Source organism: Cricetulus griseus, chromosome 10 (genome assembly GCF_003668045.3).
Source record: "Cricetulus griseus strain 17A/GY chromosome 10, alternate assembly CriGri-PICRH-1.0, whole genome shotgun sequence".
Lineage (NCBI taxonomy): Eukaryota > Metazoa > Chordata > Mammalia > Rodentia > Cricetidae > Cricetulus > Cricetulus griseus.
Window position 1 is genome coordinate 637469 of NC_048603.1, and position 9685 is coordinate 647153.

The 9685-nt window shown below is 43.7% G+C and overlaps 1 protein-coding gene across 1 annotated transcript; it reads right to left on the bottom strand.

Annotated features, from left to right (window-relative positions):
* Positions 1 to 2935: 2935 nt before the first annotated feature.
* On the bottom strand, positions 2936 to 9338 carry Ccn3 (cellular communication network factor 3). Its single transcript, XM_027431408.2, has 5 exons — positions 9261 to 9338; positions 8914 to 9139; positions 7543 to 7794; positions 6288 to 6502; positions 2936 to 3232 (listed from the first exon to the last, which is right to left on the bottom strand). Exons 1-5 carry the CDS (start codon positions 9333 to 9335, stop codon positions 2936 to 2938), a joined length of 1065 nt encoding a protein of 354 aa, XP_027287209.1. The 5' UTR covers positions 9336 to 9338.
* Between the last annotated feature and the right edge of the window lie 347 nt (positions 9339 to 9685).

The window sequence follows — 9685 nt, forward strand, 5'->3', positions numbered from 1 at the left end:
TTTTATAAATGGTTCTATATTTCAGAGGTGTGCACTTTACCTTATTTTTCCTTTCTCAATTTAAGGATTGCTTTGTTTTTCTTCCAAATTTATACATTATGATTTTCTAGTTAAATCCATATTATTGGAACTCATTATAAAATCCATCGATTTCAAGAGCTCCAAAGTAGATGATCCTGGGGGCTACTCATTCGGAAACTTTAAGCACGGTACAAACAGGAAGATTTTGGTATAAATTATCTATCTTCTTTTAACAGTATTTGTGCATGTGTGTATGTGTGTTTGTGTATGTGTGTGGTATGTGTTTATAGGTGTGAGCATGTGTGTGTGTGTGTAGGTATGAGTATGTAGGGGTGAGTGAATATGTGTGAATGTTTGTGTGTGTGTGTATCTCTGTAAGTGTGTGTTTGTGTATGTGTGTGGTGTGTGAGTGTGTGTGTTTGGTTTGTGTGTGTGTGTGTGTGTGTGTGTGTAGGCCAGAAGTCAATGTTGGGTGTCTTCCTCTTTTCCTTTCTACCTTATGTTTTTGAGACAGGGTCTTTCATGAAATCAGGATCTTGGTGTTTTAGCTGTGTCCGTCGGGCCAGCGAATCCCAGGGATCATTCTGTCTCCACCCTTCTCCACCAGTGCTGTGAACACAGGTGTGCACTGCCACACCCAGCTTTTCATGAGTGCTGGGGAGTCAACCTCAGATCCCTAAGCCTGTGCAGCAGGCATTTGGTCACTCTGAGACTTCTTCATGGCCTTTTCTTTTTACTTTCTGTTTTTCTAATTTTTTTTTTATTTTCATGAAAAACCAGAGGACATGAAGAATACTAACTTCATGTTATTAAGCAAATTAAATGATGTAATGGAAGTAAAGTGCTTAGACCAATGTAAGTGTGCAATAAACGTTTGATGGCCTTGATAATCTCCTGTGAACCAACTCCTAGAAGTCCAATGTGCTTTTCAGTTTATCTTGAAGGCAAACATAAATTAGCTGTAAAGATGGGTGTTAAGGAGGCTATAGTCGGAGGAAATGAAGTTAGAAAAAAAATTCACTTTTTTAAATCATGGAAGAACTGTGCACCATCCTGAATCTTTAAACTATAAAAACTCATAGTAACTGTGGCTCAGCTCTTACATCACCCAGATGGAAGCTCTCGTTATGTTCCTACTTTGTATCATCACTGGAAATACAGATGCCTCTCAGTATCCCTGAGAGTCTGCGTCTAGGGTCTCCTATGGAAACCATAATTCACAGATGCCCAAGGCCCTAATAAAGAACAGTAGTATTTGCAAAGAACACACACACACATCCTCCTCTATATCTTAGCATCCTTGGATTATTCATAGTAGTCAATATAACACTTATGCTATGCAAATAGTTGTTACCTAGGCAACCAATCTAGGCAAGATTGATTGTGGCAAGTGCAAACTTATCAAGAGCATACTAATGATTTCACCTGGGAAATGGGGATGGAGGCTGGAATTCTTTTAACTGGACAAGGGAGTATAGAGAAATCAATATTGGACCCCAGACAGCAAATTCAGGTATCAGTTTGCAAGGATGTGTGTGGGGAGCTTCTGGAAAATGACTGGGCTTGAAGATAATGGTTTGAGAAATGGCCCAGAAAATATTTGAGACCTTGGTAATGGAGATCAGAGAACACAGTAAAAGCTGTCTTTCATTTCCTTCTGATAGAGTTATAAGTTCATCACAAAATATCCATTTTGCTTTCAACAGATGCTACTGATTGATGTCCTATTTAATTCATGAATTTTTATTTTCAGTAAACAACATTAAACTTGTAACACGAAATTAATACCAGAGTCACGCACTGATAACATCGTATTTTTAAAAGTTGGGTCTGACAAATTGAGAAGTTAAAAAGAACATCTTACAAAATGTATAATTTATATTTTTATAAATACTTTAAGGACAAAAGTGGATCACGTGTGATGATGTTAGAGGGACATACAAATCACACTTTGCAGCACATTTTGTGAACTTTATCTATTAGACACACATAGGTACATGTGTATATCTTGCGTGTTCATAGCTATGACCAAAGGATGTATTTTAAACATGTCTTCAATAACTTTAAACTCTCATAAAGTTGGTGGATTCTAACCTTCCTTCTCTAAATTGCACTAAAAGCACATTTGAAAATCATCAGAAATTGTAATTAGGTGGCATGGGGCTCAGTGTACTGTTCAAGTCTGAGAGCATCCCTGCTGAATTATGGAGTGAGCCTCAGCAGCCATCAGATACAAATGATGGGCTGAGAGGCCCCGTCATCTCTGCATTGGGAGTTTTTGGTTCAGCTTCTTTCGGTTGGAAAGGAGTCAGTTTGTCTACAAAGGAGAAAGTTCATGACACCAGTCCCACTTAATTAACAGACATTCCACGCTGTAGACACAGCACACTTCCTACATCTAAGTAGAAAATTAGTCTCTGAACTTGGTGTCCAAGAGCTGAATGTTTCCTTTGATCGTAGACTTGGGGGTGCAGAGTTGACCATTTCCTAGGAGCTCAGTAGAGACCCCTCAAGTCAACCTCAGTATATGGCAGTCTATATGTACATGTTCAATGTGATCTTAGATTTCACTGTGTCGTTCATTTCTGTGACATTTATTGGCATCGGACAGGTGCACAGAAAGTGAGTGGAATGTGACACATTCTACAGATTAAACCATCTATCTGACTTCAAATTTACACTTGCGATAACCAGCCCAGGAAAGCAAGTCACCCTTACGTTACATCCTGTGCTTACCTCCATTCCAAGTTTACATTTGGAACACTTTTCATTTAAAAATAGACACATACAAGTGATCGCATAGGATCACAGAAACATACATGGACACTTCTTCTTTATGTTTCTTATATTCAGGTGATGCTGGGCCATACACAGCAGTGACAGTTTGCCTACATCCGTGTGCTCGTTGGACGTGTTACATTTCTCCTCTGCTGCTCTTCGGCTCCAGCTCCTGGAGGAAGGCCTCATTGTTCTGAGGGCAGTTGGAGTGACAGGTGCAGGTTCCAATGACCATGACTGGTTTCTTGATGGTTTGCCCCGGGGAGCACTGAAACTCCACCTGGATGGTTTTGGTGTTGTGAGGGGTACAACACCGGCCATCGCTGCAGACTCCACAGAACCTGGGCTTATAGGTATGCAGGCTAGTGCAATTCTTGAACTGCAGGTGGATGGCCTTCAGGGACTTCTTGGTGCGAAGACACTTTTTACCTTTCTGAGAAAGAAAAGGAGAAAGGTGCTGAGTGGAAATCCTGCGCTTCTTCTAAGAGACCCCTTCAAAGGTTGCCCCACCCTCCCGATGTCCTCTGCTCCTTCCTCTTTTTTAAACAAATCATTAACATTATTTGGACAATCTTGTCAGCTAAAATCAGTTGCTTCCCCAGAGTATCTAGGAACATTTAGCCAATACTAACACCAATCCAATAATTCTAGACAGTTTTCTGCCTTTTCAACAACTCTTATTTGTATTTTACATTCATTTTCTTTTCTAGGCAGAATTTGAACTGAACACTAAATATGCAGAATCCCCCTTTGTCTTTGAGGCTACAAACATGAAAAAGAAAGAATCTCTCTCATTTAAAGTCTGTATTTTATTTAGCTAAATGCATGCTTTGATGTTATTGAGAAAGGGATTAAATGTGGCATTATTAAAGTCTATTAATGTTTCAAAGACTTTTCAGGCATTAATTCATTTAACTTCAACAATATTCATTCACATAAGAAATAGCTGTTAATACAAGTCCCAACTGACCCAATTTTATTTGAAAAGAAGAGTCTCAAAGGACTGGTGATCAGAAGATAAATGCCAAGTTTTGGAATTTGTCTGATGCAAAACCAATTCCTGCTAAGACAGTATGACCTTGGAAATTCTAGGACAGTGAAATTTAAGATTCTTTCTATGAAGCTGTATTGCATGGAGAATTTATTCAATATCCTACCAGTTCAGATAATAAAGAAATGACCCAATTACATTAAACAATCAAACAAATGGCTTTCATTTCCTACTCCACTTTCAATTCGTCACAGTTCTCCACTGCACACTTTCCTGGGTGAGGCTACTGGTATGTGGGGTGATGATTAGGAATTCCTTTGTGTCAGTGGTTCTCAAACTCTTGCGCACATTGGCATCACCTTGGGGTTTGTTAGAACACAATTGTTGGTCCTACAGCCAGGATTATCACGTGTGATCGAGGCCCATGAATCTGCCGACGCTACTGCTTACCTGGCGGGGGTGGGGGTGGGGCTACACAAGAAGAACCCTAGTCGTAGACTTAAGAAATCTCAGAAACAAGAATCTAGTTCTATGTTCCAAACACATTTCCAGAACCTGTATAAAATACGTACACGTGTGTGTGTACAACTTAAGTATAGTATTTCCCAATCTAACAGCAGGTGTTAAGTTAAAAGAAACATCACCTGTGCAAAGGAACAATACAACAGACCAAATTCTAGAAGCATTATATAAAAACGTCTTCTTAGACGGGCGTTGGTGGCACACGCCTTTAATTCCAGCACTAGGGAGGCAGAGACAGGTGGATCTCTGTGAGTTCAAGGCCAGCCTGGTCTCCAGCGTGAGTGCCAGGATAGGTGCCAAAGCTACACAGAGAAACCCTGTCTCGAAAAATAAAACAAACAAAAAAGTCTTTTTTAATAAAGAAGTAGCCATGTTCATGAAAAATTTGAAGGTCCTGTCTCTCCTTTTTTTGTAGTTAATGTTTAGGATATATTCTTTCCAATGTCATTAAAAGCTGGAGGTAGCTGTGAACCGTGTGCATACAGCTAAATGTGTGACTGCTTCTAGGGGGGTGAACTTCATTGTGAAAGTGCAGGTATGTTTCCTAAAGTGTCAGAAGGTGCATTTCTAGGGCATACCTTTGGAGAAAAGGTGTTTCCAAGTGTTCTTTCACAATTTGCAGAAGGAACATAAAATTGAGGTAAGTCTCTAAATTCCTATAGCTGAAATGCCACATAACCAACGAGATCACAATGGACTCTTGTTTTAGCCGTAGGGAAAAAATTTAAGTGTTTGATGGCTAACACTAAAAATATATTAAGTCTATGTCCCACATTTTGCAAATTGATTTTATTTAATCCTTATGAAGACCTCAAGATAGGTGTTTTTCTTTTCTCTTTTTCATTCTTCTCTTTCTTTTGAGGTAGGGTCTTCCTATATAGCCCTGAATTTCCTGGAAGTCTCTATGTGACCAGGCTGGCCTCATACTCAGAGTTCTGCTGCCTCTGCCTCCCAGGTGATATGGAATCAAAGTGTGTGCAACTACACCAGGCAAGAGATATTTTCAATGCCCCCACTCTATGGAGAAAGAATTGCAAGTAAATTGTCCAGTGCCACACAGCTAGATAGGTCATGTTGAAGGGATTTAAAGCCAGACTGAACAAGCCTAGTGTTGTCCCCTTAAACATTATATGATGCTGCTTCAGAGTAGAGATACACCAAGTTTCTAGGGCCTGTTCTATTTTGGCCTCAGGCTGATGTGTGGATCTATGTAATGGTTAAGTCTGATATTACATTTGTCCCGTCCAGTTCTGCAACAAGACATGTTATGTCATCAGGAGCCAATTAGGGCTCTTGGTCTTCACACCTTGCACCCAGAATCAACATACTGTGTTGACATAATTCCACCCCCCTCAAAAAAATAAAAGAAGTATGCTGTTTCATTTGGCTCAGGTTGCCTTACTGTGGCAAGTGTACTATTTCTACCAGGCTTTTAAAAATATTGTTGATAATTCCCAGACACCCATTCAGCTATGTACTGACAGCTGTTTATTGTGTACACAATATGTTCCAGGGCTCACAGTAGGATCTGGTGACTTGAGAGTGAATAAAGCAGACACAGCCTCTACCCTGCTCCTTCCTATAGTTGAAGGACCTGATTTATTTAATGGCCCCTGATTTATTTAAAAATCTAACCTTGCTAAAATCAGCTCTACTTGACAGCTGGAGAGCTATTTTTTTTTTCCTCCAGGGATGGGATGGGATTTACTCAAGCATCCTCATTTGGATAAAGTATTAGAGCTGTGTGCCTTTTCCCACTTGTTTGTAGAAGTGCTGTGCGTTGCTTGAGGGCAGTTATGCAGATTAAAAAAGAAACATAGAAAGTACGGTTTTTGATTCAGGATGGTCCATGCCCTTTGGTTAGGTTAAGAGTCAGCTGGAGAAGATTTGTCACTAGTGTGACAGTGACATACTGAAGTCTAGGCTTCAAGGAGACCTCTGCTGTAAAAGAGATAGGCCTCCTCTAGACTCCTACCTTGTCTGTTGGTGGTGTGGGCTCTTGTTCACATGGCCGAACCATACAGAGGCGAGTCTGCTTCACCATCTCGCACTGGCGATTCCTGTTGGTGACCCGGGTGGACCAGCCCATTCCGCAGCTCTTGGAGCATGCACTCCACTCTGTGGTCTGCTCAATGCAGTTGACACTGGAGTCAGAGACTTCAACTCCTACGGTGGCTTCCGGCCTGTAGGCTATCGAAGGCATAAATACAGTTATTTGAGTAAAATATTGGGATAGATACATGTTGTCACTTAGGCAACACTGGAGAGTGAATTCTAAATCTGTAGCCAACATATGCCAGGTCTTGCGGAGCATAGTACTGGGTTTCTCTGTAATCCCCTAACAGTTAGGGCACAATGCAGGACTTCAAGAAATCTTTATTCACGTGACCCTAAGAAGCTTAGGACAGCTTGTCATAGAAATTTAGGAATTATATGAACACAGGACCATATGGCATCATCAGCTGAATGATTTCAGTGTGTGATTTGGTACACCGGAAGGTCATGCTAACAATTTAATTTTTTGTATATATGTATATATTCAGGTGTGTGTGTGTGTGTGTGGGTGGTTGTGTGTGTGTGTCCGTGTGTTTGAAGGTGTACATACATGTATATGTATATGCATGTGTACAGAGGCCATAGGTCTACTTCAAAGGTTGCTCCTTAGGAACTCATTCATAGAAATCTTGGGCTAACTGATTAGGTTAGTCTAGCTGGCCAGTGACCTCAAGGGACCTGCAGATCTCTGCCCCCGCAGGATTAGGGTTACACATAAGGCTTTTTTTTTTTTTTTTTTTTGGATCCGAGAGATCCAAGGATGGTCCTCACATTGGCACTACAAGAGCTTTACCAATGGAGCTATTTCCTCAATGTTACATTTTAATTTTGGTGAGTAAGGAGAGCCAACCAAATCAAAAATCCAGGAAGGGATTTTTACTCAGGGTCAGTCAGGAGAGAGAGTAAAAAAAAATACCCACCCAATAATTAAAAAATGAAACAGAAGTGACTGACTAAATCAGAGCCCTTTACAAGAGAAGCTGTGTGAATATTTCTGTAATCTGGCTCAGACTTAGATAAAGGATGCATGTGATCTTGGGGGAGAGGGGCAATCTGAAATTCACAACGGAATGGCCAGAAGCAAGCCAGCCTTCTTTCTCATCCCAAATCCTAGAACCATGCCTGCTTTGTGACTGCGTTTACTCTGACTCCCCTATGTCTGCTCAGTTCCTCACCTGGAAGGGCCAGGCCTCCCAGGGTCCCCTGCTCATTTGGGCCACAGGTCCACTTCTCGCAGCACTCCCCAGGCACTGCAACTTTCCTGGGAGCTGGGCAGTCGGGACCAGGCAGCAGCACGTCCAGCTGGCAGCGGGGCACGCAGCCAATCTGCCCATCTCTGCAGGCGCAGCGGTACTGACAGTTTGGTTCAAACTTCTCTCCGCTGCGGTAAATGACTCCGTCGAACACACAGTTGTCTCCCTCTAGAACTGGAATATTCAGGAAGGAAGGAAGGCAGAGGGAAGAGGAGAGAGAGAGAAAAACAATCAAAGCACAGATTAACTGGAAAGCTGTGTGAGATTGGAAGGACACGGTCAGAAGTGAGGGGCTTATACATCTCAAGGAGAAACAGGTCCCTGTAGATGCTTCCAGAACAAGGAGAAGGCACCAATCCCACCTGGGCCTTTTTTCTTCACCTAGTTCTTATAAACGAGCAAAGAGATGGACTCTGGACACTGCCAATATACACGTTCTGGCTAACTAATGGCTTCTATCACGTCTCCACTTCTTTCTCAAATCTCCTATCCCGGAATGATTTCATTTCTATGCTAGAGCAAAGGTACAAATGGTGGTGTCACACTCCAGTGACCCTATCTCCAAAGAAAAGAGCATTTCCCCCAAACAGTCTTCAATTCTTCTTCTACAATAGTTTAGGATTTAAAACCAAATAGTTTTACTGAGCAGCTCTGAAAGGGCATTAAGAATTCTTGGGAGGGAAAAAAAGAGAAGAAGGCTTGCTTCAAGCTCTTACCAAGGGAGGTAGGGGCCATTCTGATTACAGCAGTGTATCTCGTGGGAAATTGATCTCCCATTGATTAATTTTCATGAGCCTGCCTTGGCTAGTTGCCTGCATTTGATTTTACTGCAACCCTGACAGGAGTGACATAGTCCTCCCAGGAGACAGAAATTCCTTTGGCTCAAGTAGGACAATCACAGGTGTGAAAACAAGCGTGCCGGGCTGCAGTCAGGGGGAACTGGAGGCCTGTGAGCAAGCCCATACGTCCAACACATCATCCTAAGCGTTCCCCTGAAAGTGGCGAAATGAAATGGTTTCACTGACCCTTAAACTCCGCTTTTGTCCCCTGTCTAGGCGGCAAGTGATGTACCTGCTCTGAGCATGTTTCCTTTCAGTCTGACGCCTGATACCCAGTAAGCTCTCCACATAGTACTGTACTGTACTATTGCTACAAATGTTTTCGCTCAGTTCTCTCCAAGAAAGGGAAGAAGACGGCTAAGGGAGGAAGGGAGGGAACAGTTTCACCTAGCTGCCCCAGGAGAGGTCAGGCCACGGAGGGGAGTGCTGGCGGGGCGGCCAGGGACAGGGTTACCCATGCATATGCCAGTCTGGTTGCTGGGGTCTGCGCTGCGGTCACAGTAGAGGCCGCTGCTCTGGTCGCAGGGCTTGAGCTCGGAGCAGCTCTCTCCGCGCTGGCGAGCGCACACCAGACAGCAGGAGCAGCCGTCCAGCACGGAGCGCACCCCGGGGGCGCAGGTCGGCGGCGTAGTGGGGCACTGGAGCGGGCACGAGGACGGGCAGCGCTGAGTTGCAGACACCTAGGAAGAGAAACGGGACAAGGAAAGGAGCCCTGCTTATCAGGGACAACGTAAGGCAGAATGAGCCAAGGACCGATTAGGGTTAGCCTAGAAGGAGGCATCTTAAGCCTGAGCCACTTACTTGATTGAAGAGATGGAAGAGCAGGAAGCCTAGGCAGAGGCATCGCTTTCGCAGGAAAGTGCTCATGGTCTGCATGCTCTGCACGCTAAGGCTGTCCCGGGACTGGAAACGGGCACTGCCCCTTCACTCAGGTCAGGCTGAGCAGGGAGCGCCACCCGTGCAGGTTTTATAACGCGCTCCAGGAACGCGCACAAGCCGGTTGGCTGCGCGGGGAGGGGGGTGGGGGGGCAGTCATCTGGGTGGAGAAGTGGAAGGAGCTCTGACGTTGCCATGGTGATGGGCCCCAAGGCTGCTCTCCTTAGGGCGTGGCGCCCGGTCTGCGTGTGCCTGTGTGTGGCGACTGGCTTTTCCCAGAGCACCGGGAGGGGCAGGGTGGAGCCCCGAGGCCAAGACCCAGAGCCAGCTACAGCTCGTGGGAAGGAAAC

Coding starts and splice junctions, on each gene's coding strand:
- Ccn3 (XM_027431408.2), bottom strand. CDS start 9,335: ATGCAGACCATGAGCACTTTCCTGCGAAAGCGATGCCTCTGCCTAGGC. Junction 7,795..8,913: donor CCAGACTGGCATATGCATGG/GTAACCCTGTCC, acceptor TGAATATTCCAG/TTCTAGAGGGAGACAACTGT. Junction 3,233..6,287: donor CCACACCACCAACAGACAAG/GTAGGAGTCTAG, acceptor TTTCTTTCTCAG/AAAGGTAAAAAGTGTCTTCG.